Source organism: Dermacentor albipictus, chromosome 1 (genome assembly GCF_038994185.2).
Source record: "Dermacentor albipictus isolate Rhodes 1998 colony chromosome 1, USDA_Dalb.pri_finalv2, whole genome shotgun sequence".
NCBI classification, from domain to species: Eukaryota; Metazoa; Arthropoda; class Arachnida; order Ixodida; family Ixodidae; genus Dermacentor; species Dermacentor albipictus.
Window position 1 is genome coordinate 130,134,725 of NC_091821.1, and position 12,986 is coordinate 130,147,710.

Consider the following 12,986-nt stretch of genomic DNA (forward strand, 5'->3'; position numbering starts at 1 on the left):
TACCATTAGCATTCTTAGCCTACTAACCCCACTTTGGTGTGCTGCTATCTAACCGCCATCGCATGACTTAAAAACACAAGTCTGACGGTTGGTTTCGAACCCGGTTTCCTCAGCACAGCAGCGCAATGCTCTACCACTTGGACTGTGGATGCACGCCTGGATATTCCATGCACAACACCAAGCTTCAATAGTGCAAGCAACGCTTTGAGATGCTTGGTACGTCAGTCAAGCCGCGTGGCGTCAATTCACTGATTAAAGTGAGAACACCGCGTTATTCTAGCTGACAATAAAAAAGGTCTGAAAAACAGCTGAAAAAATGCTGAACCCCAATTCCACACACGCACGCGCGCTGCGAACCAATCACCGTGCAGCACGTTACGCTCTAAACGACCTCGCTCACCGTTATATAAAACAGCTTACACTAGTGGCATTGCGCCACCTACAATAAAACTTCGGTTGGGGCTAGTTGGTACATGGTATTTTGAAGGTGAAAAATTCAGCACAAGACCCAGGATGACCCACAAAGAAGAGACGCGACAAGCACTGGCGCTGACTAACAAATGATTTATTCTTCTTGCGACAACGCACATAGATACCTCACACCACTCGACCACGCATGCGTGCACAACGAAGGACGCAGAAATTCATGACACACTAAAGCCAGTTACCGAAGACGTGCGCCCGGGAAATTATATTTGGCTGAGTGCATAGACAAGGAGGTATGACTGATACAGTCGTCTGCTTTTTCCTTTATGTGGAAAGCCTCCAAGGCCAGCCGCGCATGTTCATTTGTGCTTCTGCCGAGAATCGACGTCTCATCAAATCGCGGTATACAATTGCAGCAAGAATTAAGATGGGCAACAAGGCGTGCCCCTTTATCTGCAGTATCATTTACCTTTTGCTCATGTTCCCTAAGTCGCTCTATGATACACCGCCCTGTCTGCCCGATGTAAGTCTTTCCACACGAGTGCGGGAAAGCATAAACCACACCGGTGGAACATGGGACGTAGGATATCCCGTGCTTGATTTGGCAACCTCGCTCGCTTTCACCGCAAGTACGGGAGCACAACTTTGCAAGCTTGTTCGGCACAGAAAACGCCAGGGACACCCTGCCTGCTAGCAACTCTCTTGAGTTGTTGAGTGACCTTATGAAGATAAGGCACCACCACAGGTCTGAACGTTTCACGTTAAACGCTCGTCGTCTTTTCATTTTTTTTTCTTTTCCGAATCAGGGCCTCGGCAACTGCAGTCAGGAGCGATCTTCAGGTAGGTTGAAGTATCCAAGCACCTTGACACTTCTTTCTGAGGGACTTTGTTTTCCACCTGCCCGGCACAGATCTTTTAAAATGCAATTCCACCTAGGAAAGAACGTCTCCAGAGGTCGAAGAGAGGAAACTGCGTCGTGCCGAGGCAGCTCACCGTCGATAAGCCGCTCAACAGAGGAGGCGATTACACCAAATGCGGCAGGTTGAGCGCCAACTCGGCGCTGCAAACTGCGAAGCCGTCCTCCAGCACAAGAGCGAAACAGAGCGTTAATGCTTAGCGCAATACGCGAATCCCTTCGACAGGAGAGCCGAGCCCAGAAAGAACGACGGGTCGCAACCCGCCAAGCCCAGCGCTTTACACAGCGACGGACAACTTGCTCGACGACGAGTTTGGTGCTTCATGTAGTGTCTGCGACCGCCTATGGTTTGCATCAGACGTCTCAAAGATTCAAGAGCAGTAGGACGTGTCCTATTTCTCGGCACACCGTTCCCTACTATGCGCCGTAGGGGACAGTATACCGAAGTGATGGAGACGGAATCGGCAAGTCGATAAAATTGTCAGAGTGTCGTCCGCCAAGATGTGTCTTAATCATTATATAGCGGATGGCTACATTGCTTGATTGCTAATCGCATTAATCGGGAGTAATCATGAGACGAGTTCTACTAACACTTCATTTTTCTTTTATTCATTTGTTTATTTTTCCTTGTATTTTTTTTTTTCGATCACAGCTACGGAGACGCCGTGATGGAGCTGGACCATGGTGTGGGAGTCATATTGGACACTCTTCGTCGCACAGGGGCAGTAAACAACACTTTTGTCTTCTTCACCTCTGACAACGGAGCGGCGTTGGTCAGCAAAACACAAGGCGAGTATCAGTTAAATAAAATACGTAGCGCGCAGAATCTACATCGCCTGCTATTATTACACTGCGCGCACATCGAGTAGCACGAAGAGTGGGCGTCCAGGGTATGAAGACGTTGCGCCCATACTGGCAGTATACATTAGCTATAAACCACTTTCCGTCAGCGCGCATCGGCAGCGACGTGGTAGATGTACATACCCAGGAATTCTGGATATTGCCCCTTCGCCATTCTGTGGAACTTCACGGCAATGCACAAGCGTTAACTGAATATGACTGAAATACGAATATGACAAGCGTTAACTGAATGCACAAGCGTTAACCGACGATATTTTTCCGCGTCAGTCACGCTGTCAGAGAGAGAGAGAAAAAAAAGACTTTTATTGTCAAGGTTGAGAGGAGTTTTCTTTCCCAGCGGTGCGCGTTTAATTGCACAATATTTGTTTGCATGGCTCTTCCAGGAGCATGGTTAATAAAAATTTCCTTGCTCAGCTAGATAATTTTGAGGATGTGCTCCAAACTAATCATTTGCTTTAGCCACCCAAAATCAACTATTTAAAAGTTAATTAACGTCGTTTCGTTAAACAAGCACACTTCTCAACTTACTCAGTTTCCAGAGGTGACAACCTGAACACTCGAATGATAACAAAAATGTGAGCAAGATTTACATTGGTCTGTTTTTCTTAATTTTACACTGTTAAGAACACAAACAGGAATATTCATGGTGCAATACCCTTCTCATGAAGCAGGTGCGAACGCTTGGATGCGTTTTGTTGAGGCAAATGAAGTTCATAAACTCTAATGCATGTGCCTATCCGTGCACTTTGGCCTTTACAATGGACTCTCTTGCATTATACAAAAAGCACCTCTGTGCTATACGGTATATCACACAAGGTGCGCGAGAACATTGTGCGCGCCCCCGATTTGTTTTCTGAGCGTTGATGGCATCACGATCGGTTTCCTTGCGTCATCAGGAATGAAAGCAGCTGCCTGGGGGAAAGCATTGGGTACACCTTTCAGTACTTTGTTACACATGGGGCAGCGCGGACATGCGCGTTCGAACGAAAAGTACTGAAATTTTAGAATGGGTGCTTTGGGGCATATATTTTGGCTGTCGAATATTAAGGCCCAACGAAATAAAGTACCACGATTTTGTGACACTTAGTGCTGAAACAAGTGCAGTCATGTGAATTATGAGCTCCGACATAGAGCCCGTGGTGGAAGCGGCCCCTAGACTGCACGGCTACAGTGACACACGAAATATTGATTTCATAAATACTGACACATGTACTTAGCTTTATCGGGCGACCACGTTTCGCCGCCTAACAAATGTTATCGCACAGCGCAGGACGCGCTTGCATGTAAAAGAAGTTTCTGGAAAGTTATCGATGGTTCCGTCCACTGTCTTTCACCGCAACTTGTGTAATCTGATTGCATATATGCGCGACGCGAATGCTGTATAACTTTATGGAAGACACGCGGGTCCCAGTGGTTAATCTGGAACATTCTACGACGTGTTCGCCGCTATCGTTGTGCTATAAGTGTAGCCTGTTTTTGTGGGCACAGGTTCGCCCAATGAAAGTTAGTTTTGTCTTTCACAGTATTGCTACTGTGTTCTTCAACGTCACCACCACGTGACAATACCCGTAATCTGAACGTGTTTAGCTCTTCAATTTCTTGGCATGTCATCGCCAGTGTGCCAGTCTTGGGGGTCCCCTCTACCACGCGCGCCATGTTTCAGCTAATATGTAAAGCGACTGTACGACAGTTCTTTTTCTTCTTCTTTTTTTAAATCTATCTTTAGCGTTAACCACCGTTACAAAGCTATCGCTTGGCTCAAGACGCACCTGCATGTATTTGAAATTTCCAGACTATTGTTACCGATTCAAAAGAGAGTGTTATCTAATCAGATTGCACGCGTGGAGCGAATACTGGCGTACATTCTCGATCACACGCGAGCGCCAGCGAGTGCGCTGCATTTAACGATGATTCATGTCTTACTGCCGGATGCCTTGACCCGTAGATGAGACTCCGACGATGGATGACTTGGCGCGCAGCCATCGTTGTGTTTTGAGTGTTACTTCTTTTCCAGCGCAAGCTCACCTAATAATGAGTTCGATTTGTGACACATTCCTTTGTAACTCTTTCGTTACGTCAGTACAACGTGACAGTATAGCAAATTTCATTCTCTATGGTATAGCCGTGCTACATTTTCATAGAATGAATACTGGGAAATGAACTAAGGCTTTTGTTGCGTGCGCGTTCACACTCTTAACGAAATAGTTTGTTATTCACAACAAACATTTTAATCTATGAAGTTGCAAAAGAGAGCATCCTGGACATTAACAGGCAATCCCAAGCATAAAAAAAAATATTGCCCATTTTTCAGCTTTCATCTGATGGCAGAGAAGGAAAATTCAATAAAAATGTCCTTAGGATAATTAAAAGCATATCCGCTTGAAAAGGTCTCATCATCCGAGTGCTTATTCATATGTTGAGATTGGCTTGAAGGTGTTTCTACGAGGGTCATTCCGAAACTAAGTTTTGTCATTTATTTTCCGAGTATGAAAGCAGCCCGCGAATACATGCAAAGTGCCTCAAGCGGCCAGTCGCGCGGGAATTTTGCATGCAAAGCTCGGAAAAATCATTTTTATGTATCACGTATCGAGCAACTGAAAGTTGTATCGGAAGTGTTTTAGGTGGAAGAAGAAGACGACGAACCTGCTGCTAGCCTATCTGAGTAGCTCTGCCTACATTTATCGTTATTTTCTGGTAATATTACTGCTCAGAACGGTTCAAGACGTCTGTCGACTCGAAAAGGTACCTTCCGTATCGGAGACCGACGGGTGCTGCCCCACCCGCCGCCTCACAAGGTGCTAGAAGGAACCAAGCTGGCACCGACGAGCACCCCGCCATGACCACCCAAGGGCTGACACCGGGTCAGAAACGCCAGCTGGTTTGTACAAGCCAGCCTGACTGCAAGCGACAAGACACTGGTGAATCTGAAGACGAGTCAACTATCATCGACGACGACAACGTGGCAAACCCTTCAGACCTGGACATGGACGAGGGTGGTTTCCGAATTGTGCGCCATCGTAAAGACAGGGCGGAGGGCATTCCAGTGTTAATCACTGCAGCATCCGAAAGAGATGATTTAAGGCAAGTAAACCCTATTGTCCTCTATTCTGAGCTTGAAAGGATTCTCGGTGGAGCACCAGTGAAGAGCCACTTCACAGCACAGGGTGCATTGCTCTTAGATGTAGAGACAGAAGGACAAGCCAACGTCCTTCTCGAGACCAAGAATATCGGCGCCATAGTCATATCTGCCCGTGTCCCACACAGTTACATGAAAAATACGTGCATTGTTAGAGGAGTCCCTAAATGGTACTCGGATGAAGAGCTACTCACCTACCTGAGACCTCAGGGCGTGTTCCATGCAAGAAGAATCATCCGTCGGGTCCAAACCTCGTCATGTGAGTGGGAGTCAAGGCGCAATAACACGGTGGTTCTCACATTTGCTCCAAATTCTGAACGCCCGGAGAAGATCAACCTTGGTTTCACCAGACACGAGCTTGTCGACTACGTGGAAACACCACCACGCTGTTTTAAGTGTCAGCGCTTCGGACATATCGCTAAGTACTGTCGTGGGGAACAGAGGTGCAAGCGCTGTGGGGGACCTCATGACTTTAAGACGTGTGCTAGTAAAGACAACTTTGTGTGTGCAAATTGCGGCGGTGACCATCCTGCTAGCTACGGTCGATGCCCTGCGCGGACAGCTGCTCAGCGAAGAAATAAGTTGTTTGTTCTGGGTCCAAAGAGTGCAAGCGCACCATCGAACACGAAGAAGACATCCAGAGCGCCACAACTGACTGGTTTGGAAACAGAATACGCATCCCACTTCCCGCGTCTCACACCGATAAATGAAGTTACTGAGCCAACGCAAACGGTCTCAGCGGCTGAGAAACCTGTTCGCAAAGAGCCCGAAAAACGCACCTATGCGGCTGCAGTAAACCGACCTCAAGTACCACTTGGCAACAGTCAGCAGGAAAACTGCCAGCATGTGATACGCGCTTTGTTCACGGCACTACGTTCCCACGTTGCGAAGATGCCTGCTAGTTCGACGAAGGATATGCTGGAAGCAGTGCTGGCTCTTGAGTCAGTAATACTCTGCTCTACTTCCACATACACTCAGTAGCATAATGGCAATGTCTCGCCCACTTGGTCCATTCCGTCGTCCAAAAGTGCCCTTAATTATGCAATCGAACTGCGCCGGTATTCTACAGCGTCTTTCTGAACTCAGCCTTTTCCTTCGAGACATACCTATACCAATTCTAGCCCTCTCGGAGGCCGGTCTCCCAAATGGAAGGACGATCCCAGGATACATCAGACATGGAAATCCGAGTATACCATCATTTGCAAATGGAAGTGCGATGATATACATCAGGCGAGAAATACCTCACGTCACCTTACCAGTGCAAGACCTTTGTTCTACCTTCTTGGAAGTCGCCGCTGTGCAAGTGTGCCTAGGAAAACGAAAACTCAGTGTGGTGTCGGTGTACATAAGTCCGCGCAGGAAGGTCTCCATGGAGGCGTTCATAAAGAACCTTTGCATTCGTTGCCCCTCTCCTATAATAATCTGTGGCGACTTTAACGCACATCATTCGCTTTGGGGAGATAAGACTGCAGATTCCCGAGGCAAGGAACTTGTCACAGCCGCGGATGCTGCTGACTTATGTATCGCGAACGATGGCAAACCGACTTTCTTCAGGCCACCAGATTCATGGAGTGCCATAGACCTCGTTATCCATTCTCCAGACCTTGTCGTATCGTCAACAACGGCCCCAGACAGGATGGGCAGTGACCACTTTCCGATCTTCACGAACATCACCGGATTTCACACTGCTGGACGACAATTCTGTGCTGTGACCCACTGGGACACATACAGAGAAGCGTTGGACGAATCCCCTGGTGAGGTGTTCGCAGATATGCTGCGGAGCAAAAGAGTGGCTACCTCAATGTTGAAACTGCCAGATCATTTCCCTACTCCTGATTTGAAACTAAAGAACCTCTGCGCAGCGCGTAGGAGAGCGGAGCGGAAACTAATGAGAAAAACGGGCAATCCATCTGCGCATCCCACCGTTCACCTTTCGTGAGTTGGATTTGGCGCTTAGCAAATTAAGAAGACGCTGTGCTGTGGGTCCCGATTCGATCAGCAATCAGATGCTGACAAATCTGCCATATGAACGAAAACAAGCACTTCTGGACATATTTAATCACGTCTGGAGCACAGGAGAGATCCCAGAAGCATGGAAGACAGCATGGGTGGTGCCAGTGCTCAAGTCTGGAAAGGATCCTGCAATCCTCACCTCATACCGGCCAGTATCGCTAACATCATGCGCATCAAAGTTGATGGAAAGACTAATATGTACGAGGTTAACATGGTATCTCGAGCAAGGAAATAGACTGCCATCATGTATGACTGGATTTCGTCCACGGTTGAGTGCCCAGGACAGTGTCTTGGATCTACTGAGCCATATCGAGCACCATCGCGCAGACGGCCTTTCCACACTCGCCATCTTTATGGACGTTGCCAAGGCATACGACTGTGTGCTTCATACAGGCATCATCAACGGACTCCGAGCCATGGGCGTCTCGGGAAATGCTCTTCGATTCGTCCGTGAATTTCTCAGTGATCGATGTGTCCAAGTTAAGCTCGGAAGTGTAATGAGTGACAAGCGACGAATTTCCCTCGGCGTCCCACAAGGAAGTGTCCTATCCCCCTTGCTTTTTAACGTTGCCATGGCCAGCCTTCTAAATGCCCTGAAAGTAGGTCGGAAGGCAGTTAAAATGTCCATCTACGCAGATGACATCTGCATTTGGATCTCGGGGTACCAGCACAAACGTTTGGCCCGAATAGCCCAGGCTGCAATCTCCACTATCGATCGCCACTTATCGACGCTTGGCCTATCTTTATCAGCAGAAAAATCGGCCTTCATGCTTTTCCCGGGAGTGAGACGCAAGTCAACACGTCTGACGTTGAATATCAGAGGGCATTCAATTCTTCGTGCAACTCATGTTCGTTTCCTGGGCGTCACCATCGACAACAGGCTGCTATGGCGTGGTGCGGTCGAAAGTGTTGTGGCTGCATCAGTGCAAAGAATCAACGCACTTCGTCGATTGGCAGGTATACGTTGGGGTAACAATCCTATATCCATGCTTAAACTGAACGCTGCACTGATAACAAGCCGCGTTCTCTATCAGCTCCCTCTGATATCACCGTCATCGAGTCAATTCGAGCGCTTGGAGGCAGTGCACAGAAAGGGACTTCGCTTGGCGATGGGAGTTCCAACGGCGGCTTCAAACAAAAAAGTCACTTATGAGGCAGAGTCTCTTCCACTCCGCCTCTTGGCATCTCAGGCCTTGCTGACGCAGCTATTAAGGCTGGGCGAGTCACGCGCAGGCACGGCGCTTCTCCGGCGGCTAAGAGCAAGAACTCGCTCACATTTCCATGCGGCGCTGAACACCTTCCGATTTTTAGGATTGAAATGGCCTAAACGAAGTCGCCTTGACCCGCCATGGTCTTTTCCGGACGTTACCTGCAGCCTCAATGTAACCCACCTACCGACGAAACGCACCATTTCAACTGCCGAAGCCAAGTTCATTGTGCTGGACCACTTGAGCACTGTGTTTCAAAGCCATCTACAAGTGTACACAGACGGTTCGGTGTGCGCACAAACAGATAGCTGTGCAGCGGCATTCTGCATACCATCCCTTGATGTGTCATGGTCTGGCCGACTGGATCGCGTAGTTTCCTCTACAACAGTCGAAAGTGCCGCAATCACCGCGGCTTTGCGGAAACTACGGGCCTTTTCTGCACGAGATGTCGTGGTGCTGACGGATTCCAAGTCAGCATTACAGAGATTACATCGGGGCCTACCTCTAGAGAAATTTACAAGGCAATCTCTGGCACTGATCGACGACCTAACGAGCAAAGGATTTAACATAAGGTTTCAGTGGATTCCATCACACGTAGGAATTGATGGGAACGAGGAAGCTGACGCTCTTGCACGCCTAGCGCTTACATGTCTCCCAAAGGTGAAAGCTCCAAAAGCTTTTCCAAACCCTAAGGGTGCAATCCGCCTTCACTTTAGAGAGATGTTCAAGAATCCGCACGAACCCTGTGTGACCCATGGATTTACACGTGAACAAGCGACGCTTTTATACCGCATCAGGACCGACTCCGCGTACACCCCAGCTTGGTTATTCAAGACTGGGCTTCGCGCTTCCCCACTCTGTGTTTTCTGTGGTGACATTGGCGACATCGAGCATTTCATTTGGCTATGCCCTCAGTTTGACACAGAACGAAAAGTAATGGTCGACAACCTACAAAAAAGCGGTCTCACGCACGGGACCTTTGAAGATGTTGTTTTCCCCGGCGGGCCCGCGGCATTAAGGAAGAGAGCGCAACGACTTCTGATAGCCTTCCTGCGAGACACGGGGCTCATCGACACCTGGTGACACACCACTGCTCTCAACTCAAAGGAGGATCAGGCGGAACAATTGCCGGCTATGTATGCCAGGCTAACCCCGCCTGCTTCAACATCACCACCACCACCACCACCACCACCACCACCCTGTTTTATGTCGCTCTACAATTTTCTCATTGACACTTCTAATCTAATTATAATATTTGAGAATTTGATTAATTAATCAATGAATACTAATTACCTAATTAGGCGGAAGGAAAAAATGAGTATCTCCAAGCGACGGCAAACGACATTACTTTGGTCCTGTTCAGTTACGTGACATTCGCATATCTTTAAACTCTGGCTAAAGTTAGCTAGGACACCCTGTATACTTGCCGTTCGAAGAAAACGACACTTTCTGCAGAATGGTTCAAGAAGCCGGACGCTATATTAATTCTCAGAGGGTTAGAAGCAGATTGTTGAATCGCAAGGACTATAAAGACGTTCATGATCGCGTGTGCCTCTTAAATGTCGACACCGACTGGACTGGCCCTCTCGTCGTGCAGGAGGCAGCAACGGGCCTTTTCTGTGCGGCAAGCAGACAACTTTCGAAGGGGGCCTGCGGGAGCCCGCTATCGCCTGGTGGCCCGGCACCATTCCGGCGGGAAAGGTGAGCTTCACTGCTTGCTGCTCGCGGTTGGGCGCGTCGAGTCAGTGAAGAGTTCAGCGAAAGACCTGCTGATGGCTCTGCACTACCTGAACCCACGGTGACGCATGAGTGCGCCTCAGGTGTCGCATTGAAGTAAGCATTTAAATTGATTGATACCTAGGCTTCAGCGTTTTCAACATTTATTTGCCCAGAACTCGGGGGCACGTACTTTTCCAACTTATCTTTTTTTCGGTATTTACTTTATTCCGTAAATTATTTATTCATTTTCTTTCTTTTCGGTGGATTAATTTTTCTAGAAGAACTTTCACTACGGCTGTTTTCGACTGATAAATTTTCACGCCGAACTTACGGTTTTTCCTTTCTTTCTTTGTTTATATATGAATATCTGGTACATCAATTTTGTTGAAGCTTGTTGTATGATTGCACATCGCGCTTTTCAACACTGTGGCCAGATCCAGTACACAGAATAACAGTTTTCGACAAGGGCACGACGCCATACGGCGATGTGACTATGTGGGAATTTAGGGAATGCATTTGACATTCGAGCCCATATTACAACGAAGCTGTTAAGGGCTACTTTCCTCACTATCGTATCCGCGTGTAAAAAAAAGAAGAAAACTATCAGCATCAGCATTGGCCCCAGCGAAGTTTTATTCCCCAGCTAGCTCCTTGGCGCTACCGCGCGAACGCGCTCGTGCCACTTAATTAAGAAACACAAATACGTAACCAATAATTGAGAAATACTTTAATGAACTCTAGGGATTTACCCAGTGATAAACACCGGAGCCGCACGTTTAAGCTTCGCTAATTAACCATCTGTACGGAGTGGATGAGTGAGTGAAGAAACTTTATTGGAGGTCCGGCGAGGACGCGAACTCGTCGCGCACCCGACTAATCCCACGTCGAGACCGGCAGGTCTAGCCCACTGACCCTGTTGTGGACACGCCGGACAGCCAGGATTGGCTTGTCTAGAGCGGGGCTACGCAGAAGCGAGTCCCACTCCTCCTTGATGAACTTGGGGTAACTCGACCCACACTCCCAGAGCATGTGTGCTAGAGTGGAGGTCTGCCCGCAGGACGGGCAGGCATCGTAGCGTTATACGTCGGGGTAAGCCTCGTGGAGAACGCGTACGGAGAGACACGGATATCTGCTGGTCTGTAGAAGTCTAAGCGAAACGGCTTTCGCCCTATTCAACTTGGGGTGAGGGGGTGGAAAGACCCTTCTAGACATGTAGAAGAATTTCATAGCCTCGTTGTGAGTAGCGGGAGCGTCCCTGTGGCCGTAGGGAGGAGGGGAGTCGGAGCTTCTTACAGAGGAAGCGTGGTACGTGAGGTCACGCGCAGCGTCGTGAGCAGACTCATCGAGGTTCGGGGGAGCACCCTCGACCGGCCCTACGTGAGCTGGAAACCAGTGAATCAAATGATGCGTAAGAGCATATGGACTCGAGCCGCTAAGACGACGAGAAGCTTGCTTGGCGATGCAAGCCTTCTGAAAAGCCCTAACTGTCGTTTTGTAATCGCTATAGATCTCGGACCCACGAGCGTCTAGCAGGGCGAGGGCGATGGCGGCTTGCTCGGCGATTACGGGATCTGAAGTGCGAATCGAGGCGCTATTGGAAATCTTGCCGCCGGAGTCGACCGCAACGACGGCAAGTCTTCCAATCGCTGTACTCCGCGGCGTCGACGAAGCTTGCTCTAATGTCTTGTTGCTTGATCTGTTTGAGGGTGGCTGCTGCTCTGGCCTTGCGTCTGCCCTCGTTGTGGATGGGATGGACGTTTCAGGGTACAGGGGCCACTTCGAACTTTTCTCGAATGCACCTAGGAATCGGGGTACTGATGCATCGGGAATCCCGCAGGGTGGTAACCCAACTATTTGAGGATGCCTTTACCTGCCGCTGTGGTGGTCAGGCGAGTGAGTTTCGCGCGTTCTTGGGCTTCGGCGATCTCCTCGGCAGTGTTATGCACCCCCAGCTTGAGGATCGGTATGGGTCCTGAGGGGTAGCCCGAGAGCCCTCTTGACTACTTTGCGGATGAAAGCATTGAGCTTGTCTCGCTCCGCTCTGAGCTAGTTGTGCATAGAAATTCGTGTAAGTGAAGTGGCATAATACAAAGGCATTGATCAGCCTGAGGAGATTGTTTTCCTTCATGGCTCGGTGCCGGCCACGGTGTAAGAAATTTTCGTACACCGTGGTGCCGGCTTGCGATTCTGCGAACGCGGCGGAAACCGTTGTCCGTCTTTGCGATGATCTTGCGGATAGCCTCTCCGTTCCCGCCGTTGAATTCGACAAACATGCCCAGGACCCGAATAACCACGATTTTCACACGGCACTGTATGACAGTTGTACAAGTCAGATCTATCCGAAGGTGCGAAGTTGGGAAAGCAACCCGCTGTGCCACTTCGGGCAGAGTCGACGACAGCGGTATGTCCATGATGTCACCTGCAGCAGGTCAGCGGAGTAGCGGCCACTGTGCTTGACCTTCTGCCGACGCTGTGTGAGCTTGCCGGTGTGACGTTGCCCCCGTCTCTGGTCCTAGACGGCTCCAGCCTGACACACGTGCTCCTCGCGGAATCGTCGTTGGATGGCACGCACTTTCAGCCCAGCAGGTATATACAATACATCCCATAGTGTCCATAGTGCACTGCGTAGATTAAGTCACGAGCGAACTGAAGCTGCACGTTCTCTGCAAGTACAGTCGGCGTCACCTTTGTGTAGAGCGCGGGAACG

General features: G+C 49.2%; 1 protein-coding gene across 2 annotated transcripts in view; it reads left to right on the plus strand.

The window, feature by feature from the left end:
* LOC135896843 (N-acetylgalactosamine-6-sulfatase-like) overlaps positions 1-12,986 on the plus strand; it is a 40,935-nt gene that overhangs the window by 16,659 nt on the left and 11,290 nt on the right. Inside the window, exons 8-10 of one of the 2 annotated variants that reach the window (XM_065425328.1) lie at positions 1,995-2,131; positions 10,158-10,261; positions 12,705-12,865. In XM_065425328.1, coding sequence (XP_065281400.1) covers positions 1,995-2,131; positions 10,158-10,261; positions 12,705-12,865 — 402 coding nt within the window. The remainder of the gene's footprint in view (positions 1-1,994; positions 2,132-10,157; positions 10,262-12,704; positions 12,866-12,986) is intronic. The other variant, XM_065425330.1, reaches the window with a different exon arrangement.